General features: G+C 53.3%; 1 protein-coding gene across 2 annotated transcripts in view; it reads left to right on the top strand.

The window, feature by feature from the left end:
- The first annotated feature begins 3,385 nt into the window (after positions 1 to 3,385).
- The window catches only part of HIP1 (huntingtin interacting protein 1), a 50,206-nt gene continuing 37,091 nt past the window's right edge, over positions 3,386 to 16,500 (top strand). The window contains exon 1 of one of the 2 annotated variants that reach the window (XM_084299712.1): positions 3,386 to 3,571. In XM_084299712.1, coding sequence (XP_084155838.1) covers positions 3,455 to 3,571 — 117 coding nt within the window. In that variant the 5' untranslated portion in view covers positions 3,386 to 3,454. Of the gene's footprint in view, positions 3,572 to 9,283; positions 9,496 to 16,500 lie in introns of those variants that run through there. The other variant, XM_084299714.1, reaches the window with a different exon arrangement.

The raw sequence follows: 16,500 nt of genomic DNA, 5'->3' as shown, positions 1-16,500 counted from the left end.
ACAGCCCGTGCTGTCCTGCAGCCACTGTCTCCTTCACTGCCCATGCTCTTCTGCAACAAGCACAAGGTCCTCCGCACAAACCTGCGCACCCCAAGTCATACACAGAAAACCTTTTCTCAGTGATCACGTTCTGGCAGTCAAAGGTTGACTCCTAATACAGAAGCAAAGCAAGCTTTTAATGTCCTACCCTGGGGGGAGAATAGCCTTTCCCACCCCCGGCACAAGTGGCACGCGTGAGATGGTCAACCAAGGGCTGGGTGCCTGTCTCAGTGCTCCTGCTGAGCTCCTGCCGAGCTGCTGCCCTGCAGTGAGGAAGCTCTCCAGCAGATGGCAAGCACTTCCCACCTCCAGGCCCCGTTCCTCAGCAAGTTCTTCACCTAGGCAGCCACCCCAGCAGCACTGCAGCCCAAGGTTCCTGTTGAATTCGGGTCTTCTCCTTAGGTCCATCTACAAACCATGCTCAGCTCTGCTTTTGGATTCTTGGATAAGCAGATACAGCTGCTGAGGCTTGGTGATGCTTGGGTTTGCATCCCTCCTTGAAAAACCTGGGCAAATAGCAGAGCTTACCCAAGATGGAGGTAAGGACCACATGGTGCCCTCACACTCCATAGCTAAGCTCTCCAAGACCCTTGCAACTGGCTGCTCTGTCTTGGCTGCTCCCAGGTGGGAGCTGGCAGTCCTGCATGAGATTCTTGTCTTCCTTTCCCCACTCACCACCTTGCACAGCTGGCCAGGGCTGCTTGCCACAAAGGCACTTTGATGGCACTAGCTGACAAGGATTCAGCAGCAGCATCTCTTTTGCCCAAAGCATTAAAAAAATGGAATCAAAAGATTATAAAGCCTGCATGTGTAGGCTCTACTTGCCCCAGGGGAAGACGCCACATGCCTTTTGCTCCGCCAGGGACACTCCTGCTGGATCTGGACCACCGCCCTGCACCCAAGACTTTGTCCTCACCCTGCTCCAGGGGGGCACTTTGGCTTGTAAAACATTTTTGTCCCAGGGTCTGAGCAAATAACCCTATCACCAGAGTTGTATTTCTGGTTACATGATTGCATTTGTGGAAGGCTTGTTTCAGCCACTGCCCTCCAGGAGATATGCCCACCAGGGACAGCTCATCCGCTCTGGTGGGCTCAAGGGCTTATGCCTTGGGGTGTCTACAAGGGTGACTGAAGCATGGAGGCCTGTTTGGGATCTCACCTCCAGGGGGAAAGAGAGCGGCAGGATCTTTGCACAGAGCTCTGTGCCCGCCTGCTCCAATACAGCCAGCTGGATAACAGAGGAAGGACTGTGGAGCTCTCTGTGCCTCTATTTTCTTGCTGAAACAAGGGATATCTGTGCTCTCGCTGAGCCTGGGCCAGGCCACGGGGGGGATGGGGGGGAGTGTGGCAGTGGGACCCTGGGAGTCTCCCAGCTCTGGCTGGGGAGGGCAGTTGGAAACCCTTGGGAACATAGCGTTCCTCCACCCCGGTCAGGGCCCGCAGCCCCTTCCATCCCTTCTGATCCTTCTGGCCTCTCTCCTGTCATTTCTTGTTCCCTGTGGCTTGGAGATCCTTAGGGCTGAGATCAAGCTGAGAAGCCTTGTCCCAGCAAAGAGGGAGCAGCATCCTCCAGGGCCATTATGGATGGACGGAGCCTCAAAGCGCTTGAGCAGCAAGGGGAGGCCACCCTGCAGAGCCCTGCAGTTAGACACAGACCAGCCCTGTCCCCTCTGCCCAGCCTGAGCCAGCGCTCACCAGGGGTCACCTGCTGCTGAGCACTGCAGTGCCCTAAGGAAGGGAGAGAGGGGACACATGGTCCTGCCCATGTCCCAGCAGACACCAGACCCATGGTCTTCATGCCACAGAAGACGCACAGGTGGCAGGCATCTCTGGTAGCTACTGAAAGGCAGGTCATCATGCTCCACAGCCCCAGACACACATCAAGGCCTCCTGCCCCAGATCTGCAAAATCCACTGCACTGGGCTGGGTGACAGTGGGGAAGTTGCTGTCCATCCCCATGACAGACTGCCCCACTGCCCTTTGCTTCCAGGCTGCAGCCCAACCTCTTGGAGCTGGGCAAGAGAACGGAGCAGCCCAGGTCCCAGCATGAGCACCAAGCCCTGGCTGTGGAAGGAGAGGAATTGACTCTGCTCTTCAGTAAGAGGAAGAAGTGAGCACAGCTCACAGCCATGGGGTAACTAGCCCAGGGCTGAGGTGCATCTAGCCCTCCAGCATCCAGTCCTGCATGCTGGGGGGCCATGTGGGAACAGGATGGCTTTAGCCACGCAGAGGGGTGTGACCTTTCTTTCCTTTTCCTTTTGTGTCCCTCTGTCCTTTCTTTTCTTCATCTCTATTCGGTAATGACTTCATTTCTTCAATTATTAATCATCTTGCTCTAACAGTGGCTGACTTAAACACATTAAACTTCCTCTGGGACCAGCCCCAAGAAAGGAGGCAGGTTTCCAGAAAGTGCATTAGAGAGAATGCAGACAGGGAGTCAAGATGAGCTGGGGTGGGAGGAGGTGGCCTTGCTGGACACACAGTGCATGCCGTTTCCAGCAGCTGAGAATCTGATATCCAAGGCACAAGTGTGGACATCTGTGAGGTGTACTGCACAGCCTGCTCACACGTCCCACAGGGCACCTGCAGGAGGGCACTTGTGCAATTGTTTCAGCTGAAAAGCTACAAAAGTGAGCTACCCAGGGTATTACTGCTTGCAGAACAGCTCACAACAACCCAACCCACATCCTAAGCAGCTTCTCCCAGATCGTCCTGTTACCTCCAACAGGCAGCAGCTGACGAGACAGCTGTGCCCAGCTACATCCCACCAGAAAGAGACACTGCTTTTATGCGGCTGGTTTTTGAGACCCAGGAACCCGTCTGGCACAAACCCAGCGCAGCCCCGCTGCTGCCCTTTGCCAAGGTCAGAGATCATCCAGAGATAATCCAGCCTCGGAGACACCGCGACCCACGGACACCGCCCCCCGCGGGCCCGGGCCGGGCGCTGCGCAGCGGGACCCCGGCCGCCAGGTGGCGCCAGGCGGGAGGGGAGGGAGGGGCAGAGGCCGTGAGCGGCAGGTGCGAGAACCAATCACCGCAGGGCACCAGCAGGGGGCGGGGCGCGCGCAGTTATTGTTGTCCGTAGAGGCGGGACAAGGGGCGTGGCTCCCGCGGAGGGGCGGGAGCTGACGTTGAGTGGCGTGGAGTCCGACCAGTGACGGGGGGGGGGGGTGCGAGAGCTGGCCGCATGCGCCGGCCCGGGGACGGCCCTCGGGGGGGAGGAGGCTCCTTCTGACTGGCGTTGGGAGCGGCCAATGAGAACGAAGGGGCGGGGAGTGGGCGGTGTGGGTGGGGCGGGCCCGTTCGTGAGTGGCAGGTAGGTGGGCCAATGGCGCGTGGCACGGACAGCGGCGAGTCGGAGCGGAGCGGTTGCGAGGGCGCGGCGGGGCCGGAGCGGCGGCGGGCGCGGCGGGGCATGGACCGCGTGAGCAGCTCCATGAAGCAGGCGGGCAACCCGCTGCCCAAGGTGCTCGGCCGGCGGGCGGCCGGCGGCGGCCTGGAGGCGGAGCGGGAGAGCTTCGAGCGCGCCCAGGTACGGGCGGGGCGGGGCGGGGCGGGGCGGGGCCGGGCGGGGGGGCGGGGCCAGCCTCCTGCCGGGGTCGGCGGCCGCCATGTTCGGCGGGGCTCGCGCCGGCGCTCGGCACCGCTGTGGTGCCCGGGGGCGCCGTGTCACTGAGCGCTGCATCGCAACGTCTGGTAAAGACCTCCAGGGATGGTGACTCCACCACTCACGTGGGCAGCCCATCCCAATGCCTCGTAACCCTCTCAGTAAAGAAACTCTTCCTAACATCCAACCTAAACCTCCCCTGGCGCAACTTAAGCCCATTCCCCCTCGTCCTGTCACCAGGCACGTGGGAGAACAGGCCAACCCCCACCTCGCTACAGCCTCCCTTGAGGTACCTATAGAGAGCGATAAGGTCGCCCCTGAGCCTCCTCTTCTCCAGGCTGAACAAGCCCAGCTCCCTCAGCCGCTCCTCGTAGGACTTGTTCTCCAGGCCCCTCACCAGCTTCGTCGCCCTTCTCTGGATCTGCTCAAGCACCTCCATGTCCTTGTAGCGAGGGGCCCAAAACTGAACACAGTACTCAAGGTGTGGCCTCACATGGGGGACAATCACTTCCCTCGACCTGCTGGCCACACTGTTTCTTATGCAACTAAGGGTTTAACGTGGAATGTGGCACTATGCAGAGGAAGGCTCCTGATGAGAAACAACACGGCATGTGTTTCTCGGAGGTGCTCTTCGAAGGGTTGGCTCGTTCCCTGTGTGACTTTTGGTTCTTGTGAGTGTTCTGCTCTGCAATTTCCTGGCTTACTCCTTTCTACTTTTTGCGTAATTCTTGCTTTCTCTCTAGTATGGGGAACTTCACAGGCACTGCTCAGATCTTCCACACATTGGTCATCCACAGTGTTTGTCAAACTTCTTCTTTTTGAGGTTTTATTATAGAAACCTCATGCTGGGTGGCTTTTTGAGTTTTGTTTTTTGGGTTTTGGTGTTTGTTTTTTTTTGAAAGTGACTTTTCTTTACAAAGGTTCATACATTTTCTCAAATGGCTTTGAAAATGAAGATTTTACCAGGTTTCCACATGCACACAGGCTCATTCCATCCTTGCCTCCAAAACCTGCAGGTCCCATAGCAGCAGTAGCAATATCTTGGGCTAAAAGAGCCCCTACAGATAGAAGGCATGTCAAAATAGGCTTCCAGTGAGCCTGGATGACACCTAATTGGGTTTGGTAGCACCCATTTTCTGTGGTCAAAGAGTCAGGTTGGTAAAAAGAGCGCCATATGAAGCTCTCATGGTGGGATGCTCTTGTGGTTGTCATCACATTGCACAATGGTCTGCCCTGTTGATGTCCATTGGCTTAGGGATATGTCAAAATAACTTTCCTGGTGGTCTCTTTTCTTCATGTGTGCTTGTGTCTTAGTTTTGCCAGTGATGCAAATGTGGAAAACGTGAGGCCACAGCAAAACATGATGTCTCTGATACGCTGCTGCCATGTGCTGGCCCTGGCTGGCTCCCTGCTGGGTGGTAGCTGCTCCACGAGCCCCAGAGACGTGGCTCCCTGGCTTTGGCACCTGCCTGACTGCTCCCCTTTTCTTTTACTGTCATTGCTGGTTGTTTTAATGGAAAGCTGAGTAACAGGGATGCCAGATCCTTCACTTGTGCTGTCCTGCCAGTGCATGGCCATATGGGGTGCACTGCTGCCATGGCTGTTGCAACAGCTTTCTCCCTTTTGTCAGTGTTTCCCTTGCTCCCTGGGATTCAGTGCTGCTCACTGCTTCAACCTCAGTAGAATAAATCTTCGGACAGAGCAAAGCTGTCTGAGCAAGGAGAAAAACCACCAAAAGTGAAAATTCTACCATATGTTGAGATAGATGCTTTTATTTCACGTGGCTGCTAACCTACTGTGAAGTTTGCATTCTCTGCAAATTCTTCTTTCTGTACTGAGCTTCTGAAGCTAAGACCTGCTCGCTTAGGTGGGTGCCCTTCCCTGCTTGGGCTTCCTTTCGCTTCTCCCTGCACCTGTCCCCTGTGGACATTTCTGTGCCTTGATGGGGCTGGCTCACTCTGCGTGGACACAATGTGCTGGTTTGGCGGAGACAAGATGTTCAGCACTTAGATGAGACAAGATCTTGAGAGCAGAAATGGTGTCAGAAGGAAGAAGGATTTCTGTGAGGTAGGGAGGATGCACACAGATGACACTAAGTGCAGAGCATCACAGCAGGACACAAAAACCTCCTGGTGCTGCTGCTGCGCACCATCTGCCTTGGCACTTCCCAGAGCCATTGGCTTTGTGTAGATGTGCCGAGCCACCTCTGCCCCAATCCCTTCCAAAGGATGGCCGCTGAGATGCCAGCACGGTGCTGTCACCTGTGCTGTGCCATATGCTGGCTGGTGCACTGCTGTTGTCCACTGTAGCTTCACAGCTTGCCTGTGGGGTCTTCTGATGACAGCAGGGGGACCCGGGAGCCCCTCCATGCTGGCAGTGCTCTGAGCTCCAGGAGCATCCCTGGCACTGCTGGTAGGGACGATCACCATCCAGAAACCTGAATGTATGGGAAAGTTTCCTTCCTCATCCAGAACAATTCTGGCTCACTGCCTTTTAGGGTCCTGCACAAGTCCCTTTCCGCTTTTGGGAAACCAAATGCTGGAGAGGGGCAAATGTGCTCAGAAAGGAGTAATGGGGGAAGTTTCCTTTGTGGGCGTAAGTGCCCAGAGCAACAGTGAGAAGCGGCTTGCTGGGCTTTGATGATGTTCCTGTCCTGTTATAAAGCTCTCCCTCTGGGTTACAGCCAGGTTGGGACAGGGCTGGTGGTTTCCGTTGCTCCTTAAGGCTTGAGCAGAGATGCAGAAGTTTTGTGTTCATCCCCAGAGACAGATCCCCTGAGGTTTGTGTCAGGAGATGTGTCATAGCTGTGTGCCACATCCACTACCCATCAGGTGTCTTTGGGCATTCGTCCACTGTGGTTTGTCCTGATAGTGGCCAAGTGCCGGGAGAAGACACTTCTTGTTTAAAACTCTTCCAGGAAATCTAAAAAGCTTTCACTTCATCTTCTCTGCAAGTTTTTTTTTCTAAGCAGGGCACCCAGTAGCAAAGAGAAACATGGATTGTTGATTGCCCACTGCATCCACCTTCTCTTCCTTGTTTGCAGCTATAGCTGGGTCCTTAGAACCACATGTTGGTGCAGGACCACCAAAAATAGCAATTTACAACTAAGTAATTCCCCTGGGAAGTCATATGTGCAGTTGCAGGTGATCATTGAGCTGTCTTCACTGCTGCTTGTACCCTCCAAGGTAACTAGCATGGTGCAAAACTGTAAGCTCATGGTCCCTGGGGTCTCTGTGGGTTCAGGCAATTGCCTGCTTGTGGATCCTCATATTCCTCCTTTGCATGACCCAAGAGCTTCGGTTCCATCCTGAGAGCTCTGCCCTGGTGCTGGTTCCTGTGGGTACAAGCACCACTGCTGTTGCCTTCTGCAGCATGACGCCACCCCACTGTCCCAAATCAGCACCAAAACCAGCTCGTTATTCTGCGGTGGCTTCCACCATTCTGCTGCTGAAAAGCCCAAAACACAGCACTGCAGGCTGCAAGGGCCAGTTTCGTTTTGGGTCGAGGGTAGTAGGGTTATTTCATCCCGCTGGCATGGGAGCTGCTGGAGGCTCGTGGCCCAGTGCAGGTGGGAGGCAGTTCCTGCAGCATCCCCGCTTTTGGCCGTGCCACTGTGGGGGGAACACTGTGTCCCTTCCCCACCCACGGCAACTGGGACGTGGCTCAGTGCAGCTTGCCATCGCAGAGGAAATGCCATTTTGCTTCTGACATCTTCACTTTTAGAAAACAATTTTTGTGGTTCAGATGCTGCAGCCGCCAGCAGTTTTGCCAAGAACTTAAGTTCTTGCACAGGAAATGAGGCTCCTTTCAAAAGCACCAGAGTGTTCCTATATATATAGCCTCTCTGAACAGATATTTAAAGAAACATATTGACACTGGCAAGAACAGGAAAAAATAGCTTCTGTCTGTGGAGAGTGAGGGATGAAGCCAGCTGAGCCCATCCTGGGGGAGTTGGTGATACAGGGGATTAATTCTCTGCTCTTTCATCTCCAGGAAAAAACGAGCTCTTGTGCTTTGTCCCAAGTGTTCCCCAATGCTCTTGGTGTATTTTATTTTAATAGGAATTAGAGGTGCTTGGGAGTGAATACAGTTTCAGCAGCAAAGAAATGAGTCATCTCGGCTCTTTTCAGTCTCACTTAGAAACTTATTTCCATCCCCACAGCTTCATCTGTGTGAAAGAAAATAGCTTGTCTTTTACCAGATTAGCTGTATGAGGTCTGTCTTTCTCTTTAATGAAAGCTGGGATTTAAACAAAAAAAAGGGGGGGTGGGGGAAGGGGCAGGGGGAGAAATAACTGAGGTTTTTCTGTGATCCTGGACTCAAAAAGTGGCTGAGCTCCAGGACAATAAATAGGTGTGGCATAGAAGGTGGGGACACCTGCTGCCAGGTTGCTTCAGGTGGGAATGTGACATTTATGGGCCAGCTGGCAACTAGCATGGGGGCTTGCCCCAGAACGCACCTAGGACTGCACAGGAGGACGGGGCTGGGGGACATCACAGCCATGACAAGCCTGATCCCCAGCTCAGCACCTGCTGTCCCCTTGGCTGGCAGTGGCAGCAACCCTGAGCCCAGAAAACCAAGGGGAGGATGGGGACAGTGGGTAACGGCGAGGCAGTGGGTGCCAGGCACGAGGAGGTGCCAGGTCTGCGGCACAGGGCTGGGTTCCTGCTGCTCAGGGCTGCAGGTGCTTGGGGAAACACCTCAGGGCAGAGCAGGGGCACAGGGCTGAAGCTGCTGCTCTTGTCTTGCCATGTTCATCGCTCATCCACAGTTTTGCAGCTCACTGTCTTCTCTGCTTGGTTGGCAGCTGGAAAGAAACATTTTAAAAGGTATCCAGGACAAAATAGTTTGAGTTCTTATATTTGTAATCATCTGGCTTCAGATGCTTCAAAGAGGAAGAAAACTGCGTGCTAAAACCAGCACCAGCCTTTGCATGAGGCTGAGGCTCCAGAGACTCTGGCTTCTGAAACGCAGATGTATTTGAGCCAGAACCTGTCTGGATCTGTGATTCAGAGAAAGCAAGAATAGGGCTTAAGCCAGATGTTGATGCATCTTTGCAAGCTTATTCTTACGCAAATCTGACAGTTTACCTTAAAATATATATTTTTTATATTATTTATTTATTTATTTATTTAAGACCGTTGATAGTTACAGATACCAGCATACAGTGAGCAACATTTGGAGGAGAGGTGAGCACAGCGCCAGGTGCCCCAGGCTCTGCTGGCAGGTGCTTTGCCAGCAGCCTGCAGGTGTGCAGGGCCGTGCCTAAGTACCCAGCATTTACTGGGTGCAGAGAATTCAACCAAGCAGTCAGGATTCTGCTGCTGCCAAGATGGCAACGAGAGCAATGCAACAGTGGGAGAAGTGGAAGAAAGGCTGGATTCTGGTCCTGATCACTGCCACAGGCTCACCTGATTTATTCTGCACTCACCAAAGAGGAAATCTTCCTGGGGACAGACTGTTCAAAGGGGACATGCAATGAGCAGCACAGACGGTATTTTAGTCCGGATGTGCGAGTCCCCAGCTGCTGCTGGATGCATTGTACATTGTTTGCTGTTCGCGGCTAATCAGGGTGGGAGGTAAATTACCCCTGGTCTGCATGCAGAAGGTGAAGTTACTGGCTCAAAGCTGCATGCGGACATCTAATATTTTACTTACTAGCATGCGCAGCTTCCTTGTGTAACTTCTGCAGCACGAAGGCTGTGGGGCAGCCGTGGCCATGGCTGTACCATCAGGTATGGGCTGAGCCTCATGCCAGGCTGCACACCCAGCTCACGGCTTCCGGCATCACCTTCAGGCCAGCAGAGGGGAGATCCCAGGTGTTCCCTGCCCCCACCATGGGCTTCAAGGTGAGTATGTCCATCAGCTGTGTCTGTGCCATCCGTGGGGCTCAGTACATGCTTGCTGAACCCTTTCCTGCTGTGCCTTGAGCCAGGCATGCTGCTTTGGTGCTGGGACAGGCAGGCATCATTGCATTCTCTGTTCCCATCAAAGCAAAAAGCATCAGCATGGTAACTGCAAAAACACTCTTTTTTTTCTCAGCAGCTACTGTGAAATCATGTAGCTCCAGCACTCAGTAAGCTTTATGCAGCTCATAGTGAGGTTACCAGCCTTTTTTCGTAGCTTGGTCATGAAACTCAGGCTGCCAGGTTGACTCGAGTTGCCCAGGTCTTCCATCCTTAGTCTTGCAGTGAGAAGACTATTTCTTTGCTGTTACCAAACTAACAAAACAGATTACCAAAGCTGTGATTACTTTATTCCAGGACTTTCATAATTTTGCTGCCTTTGGCATAGTATGACTGGTATCCAGCTTTATGTAATTACAGTTAATCCCAATTTAACAGCATTGCTCTGTACTCTTCCCAGATGGACCAGACTTGTGTGGTTATCGGTCCCACAGCACCAGATGCCATGGGCCTGGGGGAGTCTGTTCCTTGAGGTCCTGCAGTTTTTATCCCCTGGCTCTTGCTTTGCCAAGTGACCCAGCTCCTCCTGTACAGGCACAGACCCCTGCACCCCCAACAGCGCTATTCTTCCAGCAGCTGGGCTGCTGAAGATGGCACATTAAATATTTACCATGCAGAGGAGAGGCAAGTTGCAGTAAACAAAGGGACTCATTGGGAGAAGAGGGTTTTCTCATCAGGGCCAGGCTGGAGACTTGCTATTTATTGTTAACATTTGTCTCTTTTATTCTATGCAGGCAGCCCAGGGCTCTCTAGAGAGTGTATGGCATTGCTTTTTATTTTAATTAGCAGATGCTGGCTGGAAAACAGTGTTTTCCAGACATTATTTTTACGTGGAAGCGAGCAAGAATACAGGGTTTCGTAAGCGCAAATAGTGTTGCAAGGTGCTCATGGCACAACACAGGGGCACGCTGCTGCGGGAAGCCTGGAATTGTCCCTCTTCCACTAGACAGCCCATGGAATATCCTGAGTTGGAAGAGATCCCTGAAGATCAAGTCCAACACCTGGCTCCACGCAGGGCAACCTGAAAGTTAAACCACATATCTACGAGCATGGTCCAGTCACTTGTTGAACACCGACAGCCGTGACCACACTTCCCTGGGGACATGCTGCAGTGCCCGAGTGCCCTCTGAGCCCCGCGGCACCAGCGCTGAGGCCGGGCCCACAGCACCACCCTGTGCACTGCCTGTCCTTGGAGACACGTCTGGGGCTGGCAGCTCCACTTGGCTCTGACCTCTGGGTGCAGAAGGCACTTTGTGCATTTGGGGCGAGTGTAGCTCAGGGCAGTGGCCATAGGAAGGAGTCACAAAGAGCCTTTTGCACCTTCTGTACAAGCCAGATGCATCCCTTGGGTTTCTGGCCTGCTGCCCACAAGGCTCCCCACTGATTCAGGGTGGGGCTCTGCACACCCTCTGTGATCCGCAGAACTGAACAGCAAATCACGCCCTGCTTGGGCACTGGTAGCGCTCATACAGCTGAGAGGGCTGGGCAGCGGCCATGCTCACCCCCACGGGTCCCTCAGCACCACAGCTGTGGTCACCAGCACACCGAGCACACCGTCACTAGGCCACTGCTCGTGGGCCGCTCACTTCAGCAGTACAGCCTTCAGAATTGCTTCCAACAACAGTCATGTTCCACCTCTGAGTGATGAGTAAAGGTTTTTGAGGTTTTAAGGCAGCGCTGAGGTGGAGGCAGAGGAAGTTCTTGACTTCTGCGTGGCCTGGGAAAATCTCTTCTGGTGGCATTGTTCCCAGTTCGTAACCTGGTGGAGATCCTGTGTTTTCCCAGCAAGGAATGCTTTGTTTACTTCACAAACGGGAATGAAATGTTCCTACTGTCAGCAAGGCCTGACTGCTTTTGTGGAGGTAAACACTTCTCTGGAGAGGGCAGAGGTACGCACTTCTGGGCTTGCTGAATTCTGTGGCCTCACTCTGTTACCCAGAGCTTTCATGGTTCATACGGCTCAGCTGGAAGTGTGGATCTGGTGTCAGGGTCAGCATTAACCCCTTTAGGAGATAGCTCCAGTTTTCTCCCACACTGGTACAAAGTGCTCCTGGCTTCCTTTATCTGCTGGTAAGATGCTCTTGGCCTCAGCTGGATGACTTGCTCCTCACCAGCCCCATGCGCTCGCCCTGCACTCTTCATGCGTGCTCTCCTCTTATTTGTCTTCCCAGAAATTGCATTACCACTCAGGCACTTTTTATAGCTCAAAAAGAAGTGCTTTGAATTACTGAGTTGTCAGGGAGGCCAAATACACAGGGGAGGAGCCACAGCTAGAAATAGGGATAGTCTCCGCTTATGCATTCCAGTTTTATTTTTTTAACGGAGATGTCCAAGTTTGCTGCAAATGCCAAGCTGAGGAACACATCCCGTGCTTGTTCCAGTCAGATCATGTCTTCTTTCTTCTTTGTCTTATTCCCAGTGCACTCAAACCAGCCGTGGGGCTGAGCTCCTGCAAGGTGTTAGGAGATTCCTTTCCTACATTACACTGACTGCAGTCATCCAGCAAAAGCTGGAAATGTCTAAGGAGGGGCTCTCACCCAAACCCTGATTTCTGGTAGCCTCCAGATACACTAACAGTTTGCCCAAACTCTCCCTGCTGAAGCACTGAATGTCTCCTGCCCATGGAAAAAGAAATGTCAGAAGTGTCAGAGCCACTGAGCCCAGCGAGGTCTGCTGGAGCCTTGGGTGTGGGGGAGCTGAGGCCCTTGGTCTCACCTGAGCTGTCACCTGGAGATGCAGAGGTTGGTACTGGCTGCAAGGGGACACGAGCAAATGAATCTGAGCAGAAAGAAGACAACATCTGCTTAACAACATCTGGGTCTTTCATCCCCTTAAAATTACTTGTGATTTTGGCTATGCACGGGTTGCAGTTGACACATTTGGAGGTGTGGGTTGGAGGGGACGGGGTGGTGCGACGCTGCTGCCTGCTGGGGATGGGGTGGATGCAGGAGGTGGGACAGCAGTATTCAGGCTCTGCTTCAGTGAATGTTCAGGAAGCTGTGCAATATGAAACAAAGTCCCCCAAAGGGCAGCAGAGGCAGCTACGAGCTGAGCCTGCTAGGGCTCTGCTCCGCTCCTGCTGCTACAGGAGAGGAGCAGGTGCCTACAGTGGCATCTCTCTTTTTTTTTTTTTTTTTTTTTTTTTGTGAGAAAAATGCATTCAAGGTCAAATCTGAGACATTTTTTCTTTCTCATCAGCCATCACGTGGAAATGGCAATTAGCCAGCTTGTGTACTTTACATCGTTCATGGTTTTAACCCTTTTCCCTCCCTTTCTGCTGCTGCAGGAACAATTATTCCCTATATCTCCAGCTTCTTTTCCCCTCAGCAGAAGGGAAAGGAGATTTTGCACACTGTGGTAATGTTACGAACTGCTCCTATCAAGAGATTCAGAGGGAATGAAGTCTGCCGAGCTCCTTTCTTCTGATGAGTGAATTCTGAGTATCTGATCTTAGCACCTCCAAATGCCTGTTTCTTTCCAGCCTGTGAAGAGAAGCAGTGTGATTACAGCATCCTGCAAGCAGCCTGTGCAGCTATGGCTAAAGCTTACTCTTCTTATCCTGGGAACTTCCATCTTTTCCAGTCCTGCAGGATAAGGATGGTGCTCAGCTCCTCACACATGAGTACTGCAAGCAGTGGCTGCACCTCTGGGATGGTTGAGGCTGGCCTCAAGCAGGGGCCAGCATCCAAAAACATGTGTAAAGTTCCAATTTTCTGAAGGCAGGAGGAAGGTTTTTCTCCACAGCAGCACTGGGTGCTGCTCCCCCATGGTCCCAAGCCCGCACAGTGTGGTTGCTGCTGCTTTTGTGTCCCATGGGCTGGCTGACACCCACCAGCTTTCACAGGAGCCCTTGTCAGCAGGCCGCAGTGGTCACCCTTCGGCAGAGCACGTCAGCAACATGCACCCAGCACCAGGTGGGCAGGACGCTGCTGGCAGCGCTCAGGATGCTGTGATTCACTTTTGAGAGTGGACATCTCACTCTCAGGTTATAACATCTGATCTGCTGAAACCCAAGGGGATGCACACAAGTGCATCCCCCAGCTCCATCCACTGCCTCTCTGCAAGTGGGAGGAGGCAGGGAGCGGAGTGGCAGCTGCGGCCCCTGGCCTCCCGCACCCAGCACTGGTTGCTGCGAGCTTCTCCAGTGCAGTGCAGGAACACGCACAGACGGCTCAAGTGTGGGGATGTCTCCTGGTGCTGGAGAGGCTCCTTGCGTGGCTGCCTGTAACTTGGCTGTGTAAAGTCCAAGTGCTTCTAATCCATTTTCCATATCCTACTGGATGGCACAGGCATGTTTTCCACACCCAGAGCAGGGTTTTGCCTTCACTGTTGCTGGAGCTGTTGCTCCAGCAGTGGTTGCGAGGCTGGCAGGAGCACCACAGTGCAACCCTTTGTTCTAGGGCTGGGTAAATAAATTGGATTGCTAGTATGAGCTCCAGGCCAGCAGTGTTTGTTTTCAAAAATGAAAAATGAGTAAAAACTAATATTTAGATCTCGGGAAGGAACTTTGCAGCCTTTTGTGCCTGTGATTCCCCCATTTCTAAGCTTCAGAAAGGCAGCAGGACCACATGTGAAACACAGTTTCCTTCATATGCTGGGGTTTTTCCACCTCTGTGTTTGCTCAGATTTCATCCTGCTCCACCCTGCATCCCCAGCGGACATCCCTCCTCTGGCACCACATTCCTGTTTTCCAAACTTGTAGCAAACAAACATGCACATCCTGGCCAGCCAGCACAGACCACGCCGAGCGCTTGCAGGCAGGCAGGGTGCAGCTTTGCTGCAGGATGTTTGTGCTCCTCACCTGAGCATCCCCAGAGCCATAGCAAATCTCCTGCAGCCTGGGCAGAGGTGGATTAAGCAGGGAGAGTGTGGCCCACTGTTACATTTACAAGAGTTCAAGGAAAGCACGCACTTAGGTACGAGAATGGGGCTGCTGTTTTATTCTCCAGCTACAAGTCCATCAGAAAACATCACTTTTTCCTTCCTTGCCCCATCCTTGAGCATGCCTGCTCCACTGCATGGGGAATGGACACTGGGAGAGAAGCCTACACAGCTTAGTTATGTTACTGAAATGAATAATTATGCTAAAAAGGATGTGGTTGGAACAGCGTTGGGAACAATGCAGAGTGTGGCCAGGTCGGGCCAGCATGGTCCCTGCACCCTGGGAGGGGATCTTGGTGTCACCTTGGGCTTGGGACAATTCCCCATCTCAGAGGGGTGCCTAGGGCTGGGCTTCAAGCACTGCACTGGTCCCTTAACCAAGCTGGACACTCCTTGGGAGATCCCCAGGGACCCGTCAAGCTGCACTGCCCACAAAGCTTGGTCCTGCAGCCCTCTGTTGCCCATAGGCATAGCTCCTATGGAAGCACCAGACCTTCCAACAAAAGAGGTTTGGAGCCTGGGAATTAGTTGTTTCCTTGCTGGGCAGGGGCACAGCGCTCAGCCCCAGGGGGGCTCCTGTGGTGGGTCAGCACACCAAGCAGGGATGCCATCCAGAGGGACCTGGACAAGCTCAGTAAGTGGGCCCATGGGAACCTTGTTAAGTTCAACAAGGCCAAGTGCTAGGTCTTAGACCTGGGTGGGGTAGGGTCTGCGGTCTCCGCATGCTTTATTCAGACCTCTCAGTGCAGCCATGCACATCACATGGGCAGCAAGCCCACATCGAGGGGAATTTACTCGCAGCTGGAAACTTCCCTGGGGCTGTGAACAGAACACGCTGTCTGTGTCCTACCAGCACTTCTACCACTGCCTGTCCATCAGAAGCTGGCTTGGCTGCTGGTGTGGCCTGGCACCATCCAGCCCCAGGGGCCCAGCAGCTGTGGGCACAATTGCTGCAGCTTCTCCCAACCCCATGTACCAGGAGGTTTTGTATCAGAGCTCGTTCCCCATTTGTTACACAGTTGTGCCAAGCTGTCAGCATTTGGGGACTGCAGGAGCTGTGAGAGCTGTGGGCATCTGTCATGTCACAAATCTGTGAGCCTCCACTCAGCCACCTTTTCACCAGGCTTTTGGTTTGTGTGGAAATAAAGCTCTGGAGAAGACAGGAAATTCTTGCACTGTAAGGCGAGAGTGATGGGGTCCTGGTTGGGCCTTCGGCTGAAGCCCCTTGCACAAGACACCACAGCCAGATCTCCATCCAAGGGAGAAGCAAAAGGAGATAACCAAATGATTCCTTCCATGGGCCACCTCAGGGATCACCCAAGGCAGAGATTTGAGAGAGGTAAAAGGGAGGAGGCTCACTGCTCTGCAAAAGGGAGGACGGCACCGAGTGCAGCCCCATCCTGGAGCTCCGAGCAGCAGCCTTGCAGCTGGGACGTGTCACCTCCCACAAAGCCACTGAGGAATTCAGGAGATGCTGGACAGTGCTGGCAGCAACTCAGCCAGGATGCAACGTCTGGCCCTGTGAATATTTCCAGATACATAGTGAGGACAAGCAAAGCAGGGAAATGGATCTCCAGGTTTGACGTTGCCCGGTGTTGGCTGTGGGACAGGTGTCTAACAGACACTGCTTGGAGAGGGATGAACAGCCTGTCCAGGGTGATGGCTCTCCCCTCTGGGGATGTGAGAGATGCTGGCACTGCTCCCCAAACACAAAATGGAGGTATTTTGGCACTGCTTCCTCTGCAGCCTTGGATGCTCCCCAGGCAGCAGCCTTGCTGCCCGTGGCTCCTGTAAATGAAGCCAGTGCCTCTGAGGCAGAACTTAAGGGCTTTGAAAGGAAATTGATGGGATTTATCAACTTGTTTCCTGAATAATTTATGGCAATGATCCAATTATGGAGGGGTTTCAAAGTGAAGAAGTGAGAACAAAGTAGGGGCCTTTGATTTCTGCTTGGGAGCATTTATCTGAGCAGACCCCGGGGGCACACAGGGGAGCAGATGATGGAGA

Source organism: Netta rufina (assembly GCF_964035555.1).
Source record: "Netta rufina genome assembly, chromosome: 21".
In the NCBI taxonomy this organism is placed as follows: domain Eukaryota; kingdom Metazoa; phylum Chordata; class Aves; order Anseriformes; family Anatidae; genus Netta; species Netta rufina.
This window is presented reverse-complemented; position numbering and strand designations above follow the sequence as displayed.